Here is a 19,632-nt window from a genome sequence, read left to right as displayed (position 1 = left end):
CTGTCATAGTGTTTTAGTATTAGTTGAACTAAGCAAAAAGTAGACGTAAACATAAAGGAGAATATATAAAGTTTACCTTTTACTTGCTATACTCAAGTATACTTAATCAAATAAACTACTACTTTTTGCCAAGAGAAAAAATGTTCATGTCATCCTGCCTGGAGTTTGTCCTCCGGGTCCAAGTTTAGACCTTAATATTGAAGCTTTCAGCAGTAACATGCGTCTCTGGGATTATTTCCATCAAGAATACATGCAAGGTCATTTTCTTGGTAAAGTACAACGTAACTGCTCTAAATGTACTGATAAATGCCTTTTTACATGGTTCTTAGCAGAATGTCAGTTCAGACAAACAGGATGGTCTTTTCTGTTGAATAAGATTTGATTTCATCACAGTTTTTGTCATATGCTCCTCCCCAGATCCTCCAAATTTAACTCCTCTGACGCTAAATGTTGTTTTCACCACTGAAAACGGCATGATTTACACACTGATGACAAGACAAGAGCAGGAATTCTCTTAAAATTTCCTCGCATCCATTCACTATCAAAATACAGATTTACTTGAGTAAATAGATAAAAATGCTCTTCTGGCTTGGCCATAGGGCGCCCCCTGGTGGTTTTAGTTGAAACACCAACCAGCCTCTGGTGACATGTCAAACATATCTTAAAAGGTGTTTTGCTAAATTAGGGAAATAATATATATTAAAATACCTGCTATTTATACACTGCAAAATCAGAATGTTAAGAAGGTAAAAACACCAAAAACTTGAAAATAATCTTATCAATATAACTTTCTACAGCCAAAAAAATCTTAATTTAAGAAAACCTGTCTTAGTGACTAGATTTTTTAAATTAAGATAAGAATTCTTGAAAAGACTAATTTACTTAGCCCATTGACATTTTTTGTCCGTTTAAAGAATTTTGTTAAATTTCAGGAATTTCTCACTCATTTCTACAGAGCCTGTTTTAGGGCTACAGAAAGAGGAATAAACTGGGTTTATATCACTTTTAACTGAGAAATCTCTCAGAAAACTAGTCCACCATTTAATGTATATTTATAGAAATAAGGTTTATGAAAGAGTTTTTAAAATCTTTAAATGTGTACCTTAATGGTGGTTCTGACAGCAGAAAATCAAACCAGGCAAGTTTTAGAATAAACAGAAAGAGTTTGTTACTTAAAACATTTATTTGATCCAACTCTTTGGAATGTAATAGTCAGTGATGAGAGTCTGAGACAACAGCGACAGATGAGTCTGGGTTCTGGCCAGAAAGTCAAAGTACAAACAATACTTTTAGTCACATAAGGCCTCACTGCGTTCCAATTCTTTTCACTTCCACATGTCCTTTTTTTGTTTGTCTTTTTCTTTTTTAACGAGACGACAAATTACAGAAAAGATACCGACAAAAAAAATAGCTCTTTACTTTTCATACAAAGAAAAAAAAGTAAGGAAACCATGGCACGTACAATCAGTGACAGTACAGAACACAAGGTGATATTATAGCAAGTAAATAAAACAGTTACGCTTCAAAACAGACGCTTTGAGAATGAAACCCATCTCTGCAAATTGTACATTTTAGAGCTCTAACACTGTGGAAAAGCAAAAGGAACAATAACACTGTTCTCTCCCCACCACTTCTCTCCTTAATCAACAATATAAACACATAGAGTTTTTTTTAAATATATCAGTGCAACATTTGTTTTCACTTTGAGTGCTGCAGCATCTTTTCTACCATGTCAAATGCTTTAGTTTTCTGCTCTGAAGGTGAGTGCAGTGAAAAACCAGGAAAAGTTTCAGCGGCCAAACAGAGTCAAGTTTCTCTATAGGATGAATCATAACTACTTTAAAATGAAGTCAATGACTGTCTGGAGGCTGATTTGGTTCATTTTTGTTGTGCAAATTTAAAACACAGTAAATTTTGAGTAAATTAAATTCAAATTCAGGCTAATTACTTAAAAAAATCAACACCAATAACAACAGAATTGGCTTTTAGTAAGTAAAACAAAGTGATTGAGGAATTTAATTGCTCAAAAAGTTTTAAAATTGCTTTTTGCCAATTTGAACAAAGACACTTTCACTTCATTTCAAGTAATTTAATGAAGAAAAAACATCAAAATGCAACCATTTCCATTAGGAGAAGAATCCAAGGAGTTTTTAATCCAGAAATCCAGTTCTGAACCCCTCATGTCTTTTTAGGGCAGTCTTCCTGATAAATCTCAAACAGTAATGTTCTGAGACACAGAGAAGAACCTTGATTGTGGCCCATGATCCATTTTCCTGGTGCTGAGGTTTTCCGTTTTACCCTGTGGTGAAAAAAAGACTCTTTGTAACCATCCGTCTGGAACAAACCAGGAGCTTCATTTCCACAAAGAAAGGAAAGGATGCTGCAGCACTTTGATCCTTTTTCTATAAAAGAGGGTGCTCAAATATATTAAAACGTATGTACAATCTGTTGGATGTGTCATGTGCCATGAAAATGAGGCTTTCGGAGCTCCGACGCGACTTCTTCTGGCTTCCAGAAGCTAAAGATCGTTCAAGAGTTTAGTCCATGTGAGAACAATCGTCAAGAAGGCATGAGGATGTACAGACCAGGAGCCTCGAAGCGCTGCTCTGATCGCAGTCTGCAGATGCTCTTTCTGTGAAGGAGCTTTCAGCTGATGAGGAAAGAACCAGCGGAACCAAAGGCAACAGAAAAACTGGAGGGTGGGAATAAAGAAAAAAGGCACTGCCGGAGCTGGATGCAGGTCAACGGGGCCTGATGGCGCCTGCTTCACTCGCACTCACACAAGCACACACCTCACGTGTTCATCTATCTACGTGCCTTCAATGCAAATGTGCACGTTCACACTCTCACCAGGACGTATGAGCAGCTAAGGAGCCCAAGTTTCACAAGCTTTGCTCATTCTGTGAAACGACGACGTCTGAACGACAAACGAAAGGCCTTTCATAAAACGACACAAAACCATTTCTCCCCTCTGAATTGGTCTCAACACCAGCATGTGATTACATGAACAAAGCACGTCCAAAAAACAGAGAATCTGTAGTTTTCTTTCTTTTTTTAGCTGTACAAATTTTTTACACAGTGCCCCCTACAGGTCAGTCTCTTCCACTGCCACTCCTGAGAATTAGAATAGAATCGGCTCAATGTCAGCCCACCCTGCCGTCCCATTGTTGGCTTCAGCCACGCCTCCCTCTGTCCTGACTGGCTGCATGTCCATCACAGAGCAGTCACAGCTCCGCCCCTTGAGTCCCACTCACGCCTCTGAGTAATTATTCGTCTGTCCGTTCATTTTGTCCTTCTTTAGCTTCACGCCGTCCACAAGCTCAAAGTTATAGTTTTCCAAGGCGGACAAGTTCCTGTCTGTCATGCTGCCCTGTGAGCAGGCACAGTACAGCACCACACCGCAGATGGCGCCCAGGAAGACACCCAGCGCCGACATGGCGATGATGGTGATCAGGATGGGATCCAGGGTCTCCAGCATGTTGCTCTGGCCGCTGGGTTTACCAGAATCCTGTGAGAAGGAGTCAATGGCTGCAGGAGACAGAAAAAAGATTCAGGTTAAGACATTTCAAGTGGATCTTATTTTTTGCACTACAAGGTGCACTTACAGCCTTATTTTATTCACAATACGAGAATGCACCTTTGAATGTGAGGGTCCTTAGGCAAGACCCCTAATGCTACCGCCTCGCGAGCGCAGTTCAACTGAAGCTCACCGCTCCCCCAGGGGATGGGTCAAATGCGGAGAAGAATTTCCCCATTGAGGATAAATAAAGTATCCGAAAAAAATAAAAATAATCCAAAGCGCCTTATATGGATTCATTCAGGTTGTGTTTACTGATGTTGAAGCGACTTTGAGAGGAACACAGTTCTCTGTCATAGTGTTAGTCTGTTTTATTACGAGTTCCAAACAAGTTTGGGTGTTATGTAACCCCAGGAATATGAAGATCTCAAAAAGTCTCTTCAAGAAACGCTGAAAAGTTTTATGGATCAAGTGTCGGCTAAGCTAACACCGCTCTGGGAGATGATGGAAGAGTTCCGAAGATTTCGGGCTCAAAACGAGCAGCGAGAAAACCGGGTCGAGATTCTGGAGAAAAGACTGGACAATGTGGAACAGCAAGTAAGGATGAATAATGTCATTCTCACTGGAGTACCAATCAAGCCTCGAGCGAAAATGAATATTGAAAATTGTTAAATTGATTGACTTTTGATGATATTACTTCACTAGCTCCTAAAATTGATAAATTGATTCAAAAATCTTTCCTAATGTAGCATAACTTTGCACATGTTTTTAACTTTTGATACTTGATGAAATTTTTGCTATGAAAATTCCTGAAACAGTGTTGTGTCTATTTTACTGATATAGTATTATGTTTTAAAGCATATGAATGACTTTTAAAAGTAACATTATTTGCATATATTTCAGATGCTGAATTTGCCATGTTGATTTCTAAAATAGTTATTTTTGACGTAGTACTTAAGTAATTCATCTTTGGCATTTGCTTTATTGATACCTTATGATTATTAATTCTGTCTGATAAAACCTAGGAACCGGATATTGATAAATCATGTAATAAAATGGTTATAGTATAACGGGGTGGGATTATATAAGTTCGCTTCCTTCCACTCCCTTTCAAGCAATTTTTATTAATTATGTCTAATTATCCTAAGTTTGATTAGTTACTGTATGAATGTATAACTGATGATTATATTGTTTTTGTGTATTATTTCTATTTGATTGCTTGAAATAAACCATTTCAAATCAAATCAAATTATTGTGAAGACGCTAACATGGCGAACGTGTAGTGGTCCCAAGGTTGGGAGTTACAGATATTGTAAATACACTAATGTGGCTAACATGTTGTGTGTCCCAAGTTCTAGAGTTACTGTGAATGCGGTTAGTAAAGTCTGACTGACTCATGGGCTCATCTCTGACGCTTTCGTCTCGATTAATGCGTCTTACAGTTCGGTGTGCCTTATATATGACATACGTTTGAAAATAGACCATTTATGGACGGTGCGCCTTATACTCCGGTGCACCCTATAGAGCAGAGTAAACATCCAGATCGTCTACTGAGGCAGTTACTCAGAATACTTACGGAGCATCAGGATCTCAGTTGGTGGAGACGTGGGGACTTCTGGATCTGGAGTCAAAAAGTAGAACATCCATGAGGTCTAAGGTCATGTGTGAGGATGTGAGGCAGCCAAACATGACTAAAGACATCAGCTTTAAAACATTTCTGACATCTAGCAAAGCAACGCACCCCTGCAATCGTCACTGCTGAGTCCATCCATGATCTGGATGTTGTCCACAGCTATGTGGCCTGTGCTGTGTCTGTCTGCAATGCCCTCTACCACCACCTGCAGGCACACATGGAGCATTACATGCAGATGTGCAAACATCTGAGGAATCATTCAGAGCTGCAATTCTACGGTGGCCCAGAAGGGTCAAAACACAACACATTAACTTTACCCACAACACATTAACTTTACCCACAACACATTAACTCACAACACAACACATTAACTTTACCCACAACACATTAACTCACAACACAACACAATAACTCACAACACAACACAATAACTCACAACACATTAACTCACAACGGAAGTAAAGCTGCAATGGAAGTGCTTTTATTCTGAAATTAACGTCACAGTGAGCTGTGGAGGGAGCATGTTTCTTCTACAAGAGAAGCTACACAATGTTAACGCACACTCCTCCGTGCTGCACTCACACCCCTCTCTGTCGCTGCACGTGCTCCGCTCCTCTCCGTTCTTCAGCCCCCTCCTCTCACACTCACTCGGTCCCCAACACCCCCCACCCACCCACACACCCTCCCAGTCCCTGCCAGTGTTGCCAGATAGAGTCACAGTTTTCCAGCCCAAAAGTCATCTGAAAACCACCAGACACCGCAAAAACCCGCCCAACGGGGGGGGGGGGGGCAAAAAAATAAGATCATGTCAAATGAATTACACATTCACAAATCACAGATGTAGAAAGGGGATATTACTCGAATGGCTTTTTCACAGCTACCTGTCCAGTCTAAAAGCACAATCAAATCTATCTATCTATCTATGATTGGGAGAAACAACAATATATAGCTTTTGAAGATTTTTTCCCCTACTGGGCTGATTAAGTGCCCAATGCGGTGATTTTTCAAAATAAAACATTTCTCAAAATCAAAGATAGTTCAGACTATTAATAAAAGGAGTACAGTATTGTACAGCGGACCGGCCTTCTTCCATTCATTTTCTTAACCCGCCATAACCTATGTATAACCTCTTCCATCCTTGTGCTGCGCTTGCGCCAAAGCGCCCCGACTACTACCGTGTCAACCTGCTGCTATGATGACCGTATTTAGCGCTCTCTGTGTTGGACACACTGGAGGGGTGAAAAAGGGGGAAAACAACTCTGAGCTACAGAGGATGTGAACAGGTGGAGCGGAAAAGCAGGTAGAGAGGCGGAGGAGGGGCGTTGGCTTCAAACTGTCAGAGAGATGCAAACATGGCGTCAGATTCACACGCAGCTTTCCCTGCAGGAGTTGAAGCAGAGACTTTCTGGGACGATCTCATGAACTCAAACATGGAAACATGATTACCAAGTAGAACTCTCCAAAATATTAAACCTGATCTCTCCACATTCTCCGTGTCTACCATGCACTGATAAACACAGACATGCAGCGATCAGACCATAACGTTAGCTCGTAGCTCCGCCCACACGCGACCGCGGTGACAGTTTTAAACAACGCAACTTCTAAGAGGAGGGGCGGGGCGGCAAACCCCCAACAACAGGTTAGGTGACAGAACCCATTAAGCGTCTCTGCCTGGTGCGTTCACAGAGCTTCAGAACATAAGACTTCAACAGCCACCCAGCCTCACGTATTCATGAGGGGAAAAACCCGCCGAACAGACCCTAAAACCGCCCAAATTATGCATACCCGCCCAAAGCCATTTTTACCCGCAAATTTAGAACCAAAACCGCCCAATCTGGCAACACTGGTCCCTGCACGCGCTCCTCTCCTTTCTTCCCCTCCCTCTTCCTCTCACACATTCGCACGCGGTCCCCAACACTTGACACGACAAATGTGGAGAGATCGCACTGTCAGGCTTTAATGAACACAATTTCTAAGAGGCGGGGCGTTGCACTCCCCCAACAACAGGTTAGATGAGAGCCCGGTCCATTAAGCTCTGCCGTTCACGGAGCTTCAGTAGAACTCCAAAAGCCACACGGCCTAACGTAGGCCGCTATTATATATTCATGAGTGGGAAAGAACCCGCTGAACCGACCCTAAAACCGCCCAAATTATGCATTTTTGACCGCAAATTTACACCCAAAACCGCCCAATCTGGCAACGCTGCTGCTAGCTTCTCTTGTAGAAAATCATGCTCCCTCCACAGCTCACTGTGACGTTACTTTCTGTTAGGTAGTTAGCCGCTCAGCCCAGTGGAAATTTCAGAATAGAATCACTTCCATTGCTGCTTTACTTCCGTTGTGAGTTAATGTGTTGTGTTGTGAGTTAATGTGTTGTGAGTTATTGTGTTGTGTTGTGAGTTATTGTGTTGTGTTGTGAGTTAATGTGTTGTGTTGTGAGTTATTGTGTTGTGTTGTGAGTTAATGTGTTGTGTTGTGAGTTAATGTGTTGTGTTGTGAGTTAATGTGTTGTGTTGTGTGTTAATGTGTTCTGTTGTGAGTTAATGTGTTGTGTGTAAAGTTAATGTGTTGTGTGTAAAGTTAATGTCTTCTTCTTTCTCTTTCGGCTTTTCCCATCAGGGGTCGCCACAGCGAATCATCCTTTTCCACCTCACTCTATCATGGACATCTTCTACCCTAACACCAGCCAACTTCATGTCCTCTGTTAAGACATCCATATATCTCCTCTTTGGCCGTCCTCTTGCCCTCCGGCCAGGCAGCTCCATCTCCAACATCCTTCTACCAATATATCCACTATCCCTCCTCTGAACATGTCCAAACCATCTCAGTCTGGCTTCTCTGACTTTGTCGCTAACACAGGCAACATGAGCCGTCCCTCTGATGTACTCGTTCCTTATCCTGTCTAACCTGGTCACTCCTAAGGAGAACCTCAACATCTTCATCTCTGCTACCTCCATCTCAGCCTCTTGTCTCTGTCTCACTGCTACCGTCTCTAACCCATAGAGCAGAGCTGGTCTCACCACTGTCTTGTACACCTTTCCTTTGAGTCTTGCTGGCACTCTTCTGTCACACAACACTCCTGACACTTTCCTCCAACCGCTCCAACCTGCCTGCACTCGCCTCTTCACCTCTTTTCCACACTCCCCATCACACTGAACTGTTGACCCCAAGTACTTAAACTCCTGCACCTTCTTCACCTCAGCCCCCTGTAACCTAACGCTTCTACCTTGATCCCTCTCGTTCAGACACATGTATTCTGTCTTACTACGACTGACCTTCATACCTCTTCTTTCCAGAGCAAACCTCCACCTCTCTAGCTTTTCCTCCACCTGCTCTCTACTCTCACTGCAAATTACAATGTCATCCGCAAACATCATTGTCCAGGGAGATTCCTGTCTTACCTCGTCTGTCAGCCTGTCCATCAGCATAGCAAACAAAAAAGGACTCAAAGCTGATCCTTGGTGTAGTCCCACCTCCACCTTGAACTCCTCTGTCTGACCTACAGCACATCTCACCACCGTCATACTTCTCTCATACATGTCCTGAACTACTCTGACATACTTCTCTGCCACTCCAGACGACCTCATACAGTACCACAGCTCCTCCCTCGGCACCCTGTCATACGCCTTCTCTAAATCTACGAACACACAATGCAGCTCCTTCTGACCTTCTCTGTACTTTTCCATCAACATTCTCAAAGCAAAAATGGCATCAGTGGTGCTCTTACGGGGCATGAAACCATACTGCTGCTCACAGATCTCCACCTTCTTCCTAAGCCTGGCTTCCACTACTCTTTCCCACAGCTTCATTGTGTGGCTCATCAACTTTATTCCTCTATAGTTGCTGCAGTTCTGCGTGTCACCCTTGTTCTTAAAGATCGGGACCAGAACGCTTCTCCTCCATTCCTCAGGCATCTTCTCACTCTCTAAAATCCTATTGAACAACCTCGTTAGAAATTCCACTGCTGTCTCTCCTAAGCACTTCCATACCTCCACAGGTACGTCATCAGGACCAACGGCCTTTCCGCTCTTCATCCTTTTCAGAGCCTTCCTAACCTCATCCTTTCCAATCTCTGCTACTTCCTGCTCCACAACAACCACATCTTCCTCCCTTCTTTCCCTGTCATTTTCCTCGTTCATCAGCTCCTCAAAATACTCCTTCCATCTTTTCTGTACACTCTCCTGGGTTGTTAGCACCTTTCCGTCTCTGTCCTTAATCACCCTTATCTGTTGCACGTCCTTCCCATCTCTGTCTCTCTGTCTGGCTAGCCTGTACAAGTCCTTCTCTCCTTCCTTTGTGTCTAACCTGTCATAAAGCTCATCGTAAGCTTTCTGTTTGGCCTTTGCCACCTCTCTCTTCACTCTACGCTGCGCTTCCTTGTACTCCTGTCTACCTTCCTCAGTCCTTTCTACATCCCACTTCCTTTTAGCCAACCTCTTCCTCTGGACGCATTCCTGTACTTCCTCATTCCACCACCAAGTGTCTTTACCGTCTTTCCTCTTTCCAGATGACACACCTAGCACCTTCCTACCTGTTTCCCTGATAATCTCTGCTGTAGTTTCCCAGTCATCTGGAAGCTCATCCTGACCACCCAGGACCTGCCTCAACTTCTGCCTAAATTCCTCACAAGTTTCTTCATTCTGTAGCTTCCACCACTTGGTCTTCTTTTCTGTTTTCCCTCTCTTCTTCTTCCTGACCTCCAGAGTCATCTTACACACCACCATGCGGTGCTGTCTGGCTACACTCTCTCCTACCACCACTTTGCAGTCATTAACCTCTCTCAAATGACCTCGTCTACATAGGATGTAGTCCACCTGAGTACTCCTACCTCCACTTCTGTATGTCACTCTATGTTCCTCTCTCTTCTGGAAGTAAGTGTTGACTACAGCCATTTCCATCCTCTTCGCAAAGTCCACCACCATCTGTCCCTCCAGATTCCTTTCCTTCACACCAAACCTGCCCATCACCTCATCACCTCTGTTGCCCTCACCAACATGCCCATTAAAGTCTGCTCCAATAACAACTCTCTCTCCTCTGGGGATACTCTCTATGACCTCATCCAACTCACTCCAGAATCTCTCCTTCACTTCTAACTCACAGCCAACCTGTGGCGCATACCCACTGACTACATTCACCATCACCCCTTCAATTTCTAACTTTAGGCTCATCATCCTGTCTGAGACTCTTTTCACCTCTAGAACACTGTTTCCAAACTCCCCCTTCAGAATCACTCCTACCCCGTTTCTCTTCCTATCAACACCATGATAGAACAGTTTGTATCCTCCTCCAATACTACGTGCCTTGCTGCCCTTCCACCTTGTCTCCTGCACACACAGTACATCTACCTTCCTTCTCTCCATCATGTCTGCCAGCTCTCTGCCTTTCCCTGTCATTGTGCCAACGTTAAGAGTCCCTATTCTCAAACCTATGTTCCTGCCTTTTCCCTTCTCTCTCTGGCAACGGACCCTTCTGCCTCCCCTCTTTCTTCCACCAACAGTAGTCAAATTTCCACCGACACCCTGTAGGTTAACAGCATCGGTGGCGGTCGTTGTTAACCCGGGCCTCGACCGATCCGGTATGTCTAAAGTGTTGTGGATGATTCGCATGGTTATTTTGGCAATTTTTACGCCAGATGCCCTTCCTGACGCAACCCTCTCTATTTATCCGGGCTTGGGACCGGCACAGAAGTAACTGGCTTGCAACCCCTGTGGCTAGATTGTGTGTAAAGTTAATGTGTTGTGTGTAAAGTTAATGTGTTGTGTTGTGACCCTTCTGGGCCACCGTACTATTCACACAAATTCATTCAGGTAGAAAGTTATTGAGTCAAATCAGCACAAGCTTAAAATGAATGAAAACAAGAGGGTAAATTTGAAAAAAAAAATGTAAAAAACAGTTTTGAAATCAAAGGTACACTTTGTAAACGTAAAGGAAATGTTGAATACTTAACCAAAAATGTGAATTAAAAACATTATTTAGATTTTAATACATTTTGAAAACTCGAAAAAGAAAAGAAAAAAGAAAATGCTAACATTTATCACCTGCTGTTTTGTGTTTTCTGTTTCTGTTTTTAAGCAGTTTTTTGTTTCTCTCCCTCTCATTGACTGAAGGAGAACTGGACTGAGTGACTCCTCCCCCTGACATTCCAAACAGGAAGTACCTGCTGGCTCCAAAAAAGCCAAAATCCTATAGACTTCTATGGAGAAATAAGCAGCTGTCACTCAGTCTTTCTATTGGTCAGAATAACCGTTCTTGCTCTGATACCTTGTTAACGTGTTCTTGATTATCCCAGTTTTTTCATATTTTTGTCTGTAGTTCAAGTTATTGAAGTTATACACTGAACAATTAGATGCCTCAATACAGGTAGGTGGTCTTGCGTCAAACTTTAACATTTCGGTAAGTCTGTTACCAGAAATCTAAATTAACTTTCAAACAATTTTTTGGCAATTGATTACTTTCTTTTGTGATCGGTTTGACATTTTACAAATCCTTTAACTATTTTCTTTTGACTGCGCAATAAATGTTTGCTGTGGAGATTTGAACCAGGCTTTTGTATCGAATAACATAAATGCCAAAAATTGAAAGGGCGTAAAGACAACTAAGCGGGCGTATTTAGAAACTGAGTGAGTGAACCTTAAAACTGTGATGGCGCAATTCTAACCAAGCGACCCCATATTTTACAACTGAACGGATGAAATCCTAACTGAGCAGTGATCCTGCTCGGTCAGTTCTCTTTTGCGCCCTCACCTGGATTTACGCTCAGTGTTAAGGGGGCGTTTTTGTCACTTGGGGGCGGCATTCAGGGGTGTGTTTGTCACTTCGGGGCAGGAACCTTTCTGGTTGATCTGATTGGCTGAAATTTGCATGTCAAGCAGCGGGGCGGGACTTTCATTTTGGGGCTTTAATAGAAATCGAACGGCGGCTGTAACGTGGATTAAAAGCATTAAAACGGTGACAAATGCAGTGAATTTCACATGAGAAAAACATACAGCACAGAAAAACCCGCTGGACTTTCTTACCTTAGTTTTGGGTCGTTGGTTAATGTTTTAATCCACGTTACATCCGCGTTTTTTTTTCTATGATTGCTTCTAACAGGGGGGGACAAACAAGTTTGACACAAAGAGCCGACATCTCTAACTGTGATAGTCAAAGAGCCACACCACACACTGACCTGCCAGACAGGCACACAATTAAAGCCATATTATTTCTCATAACCCCCTCCTCTCCTCTCCTTACAACAGCACTGGATTAAACGGCGCCGTTTCAGTTTTGAGTGTTTTTCAACATCTCTATCAAACACGCCAGCTTCCCTTTCCTCATGATCATCAGACTCCGTCTCTTTGCCCTGCGGCTCCAAAGAACAGTGAAAGCAGACGCGTCAGGCCAAGTTTAAGTCCTGGCGTAACTCGCCCGTTGCTGCGTCCCGGTAAGGGGGCAGGATGGACAGCATTTCACGGTCATCTGCTGGAAGTAGCAGCGCTCAGCCTCGAGTCGATCTTCCAACACAGGCCTTTCCTTTTCCGCGGAAACTCAGCTGCTGCTGCGTCTTCTTGTCTTGTCGGAGTTAGTTTTCCAGCGTCCTCACTTGTGAACCATGGATTCATTATTTTAAATTCTCTGGCAGCAGAGGTTCGATAAGTTAGAAAGATCTTCACAGATTCAGACTTTCTGCTTCAATAACTCTTCTGATAAACGTTCAAATGTGTCAGCAAGTATCTCAATCCTTTTGTATTAACACAGAGAGTGAACCACAAATGCATTTCTAAAGAAAAAAGATCGTTTTTTGCCTTTTAATCAGAATTGTTCGCTTCAAACTGTGAATGCAGACATGCAGCAGCCGGCTGCCAAGAGACCGTCAACAAAGTGCAACCTCTGAACTATGAAACACCACTGTGTAAAAATCAATAATCTTACAAAAAAATCATAAAATTATGGTAATGCATATTCTTGTTACAATACATATTTTGTAGGAAAGTCCATCTTTATTTTATCTTGTTGCATATACTTTTTCAAATTTTAATAGATATGAATGATGACTAAAGTTATCAGTAACTTGACATGACCTTATTGTCATACTAAAATAAAGAATGTCAATAGTTCACTTTGTTTATTTATAGGAATTTTTCATATTTACAAATGGATCAGATTTGGTCAAAAATCCTCAATAGCTCTGAAGATGCCAGATTTTTTTTTTGCAAAATCTTTATTTTAGTAGGAAAATATAATATAATAAAATAAAATAAGGTCATGATTAATCAGTACAGGAAGTTTTGTGTCAGTAACTACAGCATCTTCAAAGCCATTGAGCATTTTTGACCATATCTGGTCAATATTTAAATATGAAAAATTCCTAACAATAAACAACGTGAATTATGACATAATCTTTATTGCAGTAGGACAATGAGGTCATGATTACTCAGTACAGGAGGTTTGGTGACAGAAGCTTTAGTATCTTCAGAGCTATTGAGTATTTATGTTATGATTCATATCTCTATTAAATTATAAAAACTATAAGCATAAAACAGTGGTTGACTTTCTAACTAAATTTAGTATAATAAATAATAATGTAGCATGACTATGCTGACGAGTCTTCATTATCAGTTCATATAAATATAGACATGTATTCGCTTTTTAAAAGTTTACTGATTTTTACATAATGCTGTTTCACAGAGGTTGCACTTTGTTGACGGTCCCTTAGCAGCCGGCTCGCTGCTCTGTTTGCATTCACAGCTTGAAACGAACAATTCTGATTAAAAGGCAATAAAAACGAATTTTTTTCTTTAAAAATGCTTTTGTAGTTCACTCTCTGTGTTAATACAAAATGAGTGAGATACTTGCTGACACATTTGAACGTTTATCAGAAGAGTTATTGAAGCAGGAAGTCCGTCTGTGAAGATCTAATTTAACCGAACTGCTGCTGCTCTATTCCCGTGTTCCTCCGCGTAGCTGATAGCTGCAGTTTAAACTGTGCCTCATAATCGTGTCTCTTTGCATTTCCAGGGTTTCCAAACGAAGTTGTTCTGCATTATTCACATATCTGCTCCTTTGTACTATGGGGGGGGGGGGTCTTCTTTCACGGCCTTATGGTTGTGAAAGTACTGAATATAGAAAATATGATAAAAGGCAGAGATCCGCACGCAGCTCAAGAGCCGCCTGTTAACCCCCCCCCCCCGCACTGAAAATGAAGGTCCCGCCCCTCTGCCTCGCCGATAGGCCATGCAAATTTCAGCCAATCAGATCAACCAGAAAGGTTCCTGCCCCAAAAGTGACAAAAACGCCCCCCTTAATACTGAGCGTAAATCCACATGAGCGCGCAAAAAGGAATTGACCGCGAAAGATCACTTCTCAGTTAGAATTGCGCCTGCGTGGTTTTAAGGTTCACTCACTCAGTTCCTAAATACGCCCGCTTAGTTGTCTTTACGCCCTTTCACTTATTGGCAGATTTGTAATTCCATACTTTTGAACTCTGCTGACTTTCACATCACAATGGTGCTGAGATTACAGCGTTTTGAATTTCTTTTACAGTTTCAAATTCTTTTGACGTCTTACACATAATCTTCTAAAGACTAAGTTCCCTCATAACTTAAAGATCTCAGTTCCATTTTTCTTAGAGAAGATTTTTTTTTTTAGAATTTCCATGTTAGAATGGGACTTGAGCCGTCAACTGCCTGCTTCAGCTCTGGAGGCAGACACTAACTCGAGCTTTAAGATTAGAACCAAATTCTTTTTTTTTTTTTTTTAAATGCATTTAGTTTCTTCTACTAAAACCAAGAACTGGCCATATTTATTTGTATGCATGAATAACTGATTATTGCAGATGTTGGGGTGTTTTTGTTTTATATATAACTACAACTATAACTAGGATCTCAACAGATTTTCTTTGGTCATCATTTCTTTGGACTTTTCCGTTTAGAAATAAACCCTACCTCATCTTTTTTTTGCTGTTTTAATATGAAAAGCCTTTCAATTTTTGTTTCTGTTAAAAAAAACATTATTTTAGGAAATAAAAAAACAGACAAATACTTAATTTGGTGCAGTGACTTAAGGTTTACCTGGAAGGAGTGGCTTGACCTCGGCAGCGAAACGCGTCCCTCCCTCCACCGGCTGCCCTTGTGTTTGTCACTGACCCACAGGATCGCCTCCTCATCCCTTCTGTACTTGACAAGCAGCGCACCATTGTGTCCGGTGGACAAGTGGTACCAAAACGACATGCAGAGGCTGGTGTCTTGTGTGTTGATGGAGGGGCTGATCAGCCTGGCCACCCTGACCTCCTCATTGTTCTCCCCACCAGTTTTACTCGGAGCGTCTCTGTCAGTCAGCTGCATGTGGATGAAGTTCCCAGGTCTGCCTGCAGGGGGCAGTAAAAGACAGAAAGTGTCAAGCAAAGAAGCTTTTCTGCAGCTTTAAAACAACATAGAAGCATGCAAATATGCATTTAGTGCACTTTTTAACACAAAAAGGATCAAGTATTTATGACGAAAAGCCTTGAAAGCCTTCATGCTTTGGTCCACACAGAGGACTAAAAACTACAGAATGAATTTTAGTTGCCCCAGGGGAAACTCTCAGCCCTCCTGTCACAAAAGACTCATTCTTTACAGCTGATCTGGTTATGTCAAAAACTGGAGGAGAAATCATTTGTTGTGGAGTTGCTGTCGCCTCACACCAATATCCATCACATCCAGGAAGGTCTGGCCTTCTCTCCATTCGCCTGAACGAGGAGAAAAGCTGAGCGATGGGGCCCGGTGATGGATTTCACTTTAGGACCTCAAGGTTGTTCTTCTTTTATGGAGGAACCCTGCAGCTCATAACATCTCTAAAGTCATGCTGTCAATAATGGCAGAGAAAATGTGTGCTTTTCTGCACGTATTTGCAAGGCTGCTGTAGATAAATGATTTATTCCAGGCTTTGCTAAAGTTGTGTTTGTTTTCTTGAATATTTGATGCACATTTGGCAAGTCATTTGTCTTGAATGTACCAATGTGAGAAGGTAAGATCAAATTGTCTCAAATTTGAGGGTATAGACAAAAATTTACGATAAAGTTTAGGGTTAGGATGACGACACATTTTGTTTAAAATCTCACAATAGTTTATTGTTTTCTCACAACGTAAGAGCTGAGCGTGAAAGTCTGAACTTGATGTTTCATTGCTCAGAAGTCTCTGACCGCTGTAGACTTCAACACAAATGGTTAGCCAGCCAATAAGAGTATATAGACTTGACCAAGGTTTCTCAGCTACAGTTCCAATCGAGCTCAGGATTTATGCATGATGGTCTGTTTCAGAACACCTCACCTTGTGGTGTTCCCCAGGGTTCTGTCCTGTGCCCAGTTTGATTCATTCCTCTTGGGAAGCTAGTTAGCAAATTTAGTCACATCATTTTAATGCAGAGGATATATTGCTCCTCTGAAAAAGTTTACAACAATTTATACCACCGTGGTCGGGGTGAATACTGGATTTTGAATGGCTGCAGGGTGTCCGTTAAATAGTGACAATAGACACCTAGAAAAGAAGTTCCGGTCACATAGCCAGAATATTGGATATCATTGCACTGGCCTAAACACTACTTGTTAGCCTGAACAACACAAACTTGGAACATACTGTATGGTGTGTACAATATTCCAGAGTTGATCACAACAGCAAGACAATGAATAAAACTCACTGTCCTTCACATGACTCAATGATGGACATGCAACAGCAGTGTTGACTTTAATTTTAAATAGTACGTTGTCTGTTTTCTGACTTTATTGCTTGAAACAGAGTTGATAAGTAATTTCTGAGTATTCCTTTATTCAAATTGTCGTGAATCAGGAGCCGATACACTGCCGCTCTGCAGAAACTATCTTAGAAAAACGATAGGATTTTTGATTTGGCTTAAAAACGGCATCATCCTAATTAAAAGACCAACATTAAAGATGCTCCAAAAGGTGTTATTTATGAACAGAAGCCCACACTTGTTCTACCTGTGTGGTCAAAGATGGGCCCTCTGTGGACGGCAGACTCCTCGCTGGTGTGGATGACCCATTCTGCTCCTGAGCTACGCTCTCCGTTCCAGCCGCACAGCGACGGCGTGTCAAAGCTGCAGGCGAACCAGACGTAAGCTGCAGGAAAAACCAGAGAGTGCAACCCATCAGTTTCCCACAAACTTTCCACCACCAAATACACCTAAGGGTCTGTTCCCTCCCATAACACCTTCTACCTTAACACGTTTTACCACAAAGACCTTCTCAGTGCAGATTCATAAGTGTGTGCTGCAGAATGGCTGGGATTCATTATCTTCTGGTTGGTTCACTAGTACTTTTTTAACTAAGCTGCTAACTTTCCTCTACAAAGCCCAGATTTGCTCTTATAAATCCTTCCAGGGAGCCACATAAAGCATTACTAGAGGTTCTTGTAAAGTTCTTATGAGGCAAACTGCACACAGAGGAAGGCAGAGCTTAATAATGTGAAGTAGCTTTACTGACAAATAAGCTTCGTTTACGAGGAGGCAGTCTGAAGAAACAACCTTTCCATTATCATGAGAAACTGTACTTCAGCCTCCACTGTGACTTCCAGCATGTTGTTCCCCTCCACAGCAAGAAACAGAGGCAGACTGCATATATTCACCATTAGCAAAACATTTCCAATCAGGAAAATATGGTCTTCTTTTCTCCCATTTGTGTCATTTAGAAATCTGATCTCACGGCTGGATCCGAATCAATGCGGAAAAGTCCGACGTGTTGTTTCTGGGAGGCTAATGGGATGCAGAGATGCTCTGTGAGTGCACCCTCCCAACCCCAAGATGTCTTCCCGCAGTACCTCAACTCGCCTAATTGAGACCCAGGAGGCCTTTCTTCTCTCTCTGCAGCTCTCCAAGCCTCCCTCTACCTCACTCCTTTACCTCCACTCCCCCTTCTGCGTTTGCCTCCTCACCTCTACCGTCTTTGCTCTTCAACACCACTGTTCACTCTGTTCTCCCTTCACTCTTCTTCTCAGATCAGCGTTTACTCCTTAGGATTAGTTTAGCTGCTGATGCTTTCTGGCCGAAATGTTCAACAAAAAACACGAAATCCTTCATGTTTTGAATTTAACCATAAACTCCAGAATTTAATGATGCATTTTTAAGACACAAGAACTGAGATCCGCATGTTATAGTGGGAGAAATGCAGACATGCTGTGGAGGCCGGCTCTAGGCGGACGCCATGAAGTGGGCGCCATCCACAAGGAACAAAGCCGGTGCCTCAGAGATCGAGTCGTCTTACTTCCAGGTAGGAAAATGAGTTCCAAAAATAACTCTACTCTTTAGTGTGCCAAAAAGATGAGATATAAAAATAAGTAACAATATAGTTTGTTCTGAAAGGCTTAAGAAAAGCACGTTAAAGAGCCTTTAAACAATATGATGGCGTACCTACTTTATTTGAAAAAAGTGTCCTTTTAGTGAAGAAGAGAATCAGATAACAGACATGCAATTTGCTGCAGTTGTAACTTTTATCCATTTGTTTCATCCGTCAGCCATGCTGCCTTTTGGCATTTCTTTATCACTGCCCCCCTTCCCAGTCTGTCTCCATCTGTCTTCTCCCACCGTTCAATTAAACTGCTCTTCCCATCACAGCAGATGAGAAACATTGTTAAAATTGTTGCAGATGCATTTAGGAGGCGATCTATCAGTTGTCCCGCAGTCCGAGCCGGGCTCATCTGTGAACTGGTGCGATGAAAAAGCCATTTGCTCTAATGGAAGTGGGTTGGAGTGCTCCCCGCCACCGTGGTCAGCACTGCTGGTAATGCTGAATGATGAGGCCCGCTGGCTGCTCCTCTGCCTGCTTGTGAAAAGGGTCCAACTGTGAACAGAGGAGCAGATTGCGGCGGACATCCTCACCTGGCATGTCGGTGACGGAGTTGGCCGTGGCGGTGCCTCCTGTTGAAGACAGATGGGACAATCATAGTTTGGTCAGAGGTCGGAGGGGCTTGTTCCCCCCACACAGAAGCCAACAAAGACACATTAAAAATCAGGGTCTCAAGCCTTTAAGCTTGAAGCTTGTTAAAGAGGATTTAACAAAGGGGCGAGGCCATGGGATATCATGTAAATGAACCAAAAAGCCCCCCCCCCTTTGAAAAAGCAGTGTTTGACATGAAGAGGGCGAGGAGGATGAGGGACCCCTACCTGGTTCTGTCTCATCCAAATCAAGCCCTTCCGCTTCCGTGCCGCAGTTCAGCTGACCTTCATGGCAGTCCAAGCTCTGTGTGGTGCTCGGCACCGTGGTCGGGGCCGTGGTGGTGGCGCCGAAGGTGGTGACGAAAAATGTAGGGCCGAGTGGCGTGGTGGGCGGAGCCGGGCTCGTTAGGTCTGGAATGTGAAGAATCAAAGTCAAACAGAGGACAGATTTGCTCCAACCACAACTGCAAACACTTAAAGACCCACTCTCATGAAAATTGGGATTTAGGTGTTTTTAACATGTTCCCGTGACATTTTTCACATGATGGAGGACAAATACAAAGAGAATTCAGATTAAAACT

The 19,632-nt window shown here is 42.5% G+C and overlaps 1 protein-coding gene across 1 annotated transcript in view; it reads right to left on the bottom strand.

Moving 5' to 3' along the window:
- Nucleotides 1–1,164: 1,164 nt before the first annotated feature.
- LOC101156916 (neuropilin-1a) overlaps nucleotides 1,165–19,632 on the bottom strand; it is a 74,628-nt gene continuing 56,160 nt past the window's right edge. Inside the window, exons 12-18 of the mRNA XM_023965221.2 lie at nucleotides 19,280–19,462; nucleotides 18,995–19,033; nucleotides 17,103–17,240; nucleotides 15,199–15,494; nucleotides 5,259–5,355; nucleotides 5,094–5,138; nucleotides 1,165–3,528 (exon numbers count right to left, since the gene is read on the bottom strand). Coding sequence (XP_023820989.1) covers nucleotides 3,251–3,528; nucleotides 5,094–5,138; nucleotides 5,259–5,355; nucleotides 15,199–15,494; nucleotides 17,103–17,240; nucleotides 18,995–19,033; nucleotides 19,280–19,462 — 1,076 coding nt within the window. The 3' untranslated portion in view covers nucleotides 1,165–3,250. The remainder of the gene's footprint in view (nucleotides 3,529–5,093; nucleotides 5,139–5,258; nucleotides 5,356–15,198; nucleotides 15,495–17,102; nucleotides 17,241–18,994; nucleotides 19,034–19,279; nucleotides 19,463–19,632) is intronic.

This window comes from Oryzias latipes, chromosome 17, assembly GCF_053564925.1.
Source record: "Oryzias latipes strain Hd-rR chromosome 17, Olatipes_Hd-rR_3.1".
NCBI classification, from domain to species: Eukaryota; Metazoa; Chordata; class Actinopteri; order Beloniformes; family Adrianichthyidae; genus Oryzias; species Oryzias latipes.
This window is presented reverse-complemented; position numbering and strand designations above follow the sequence as displayed.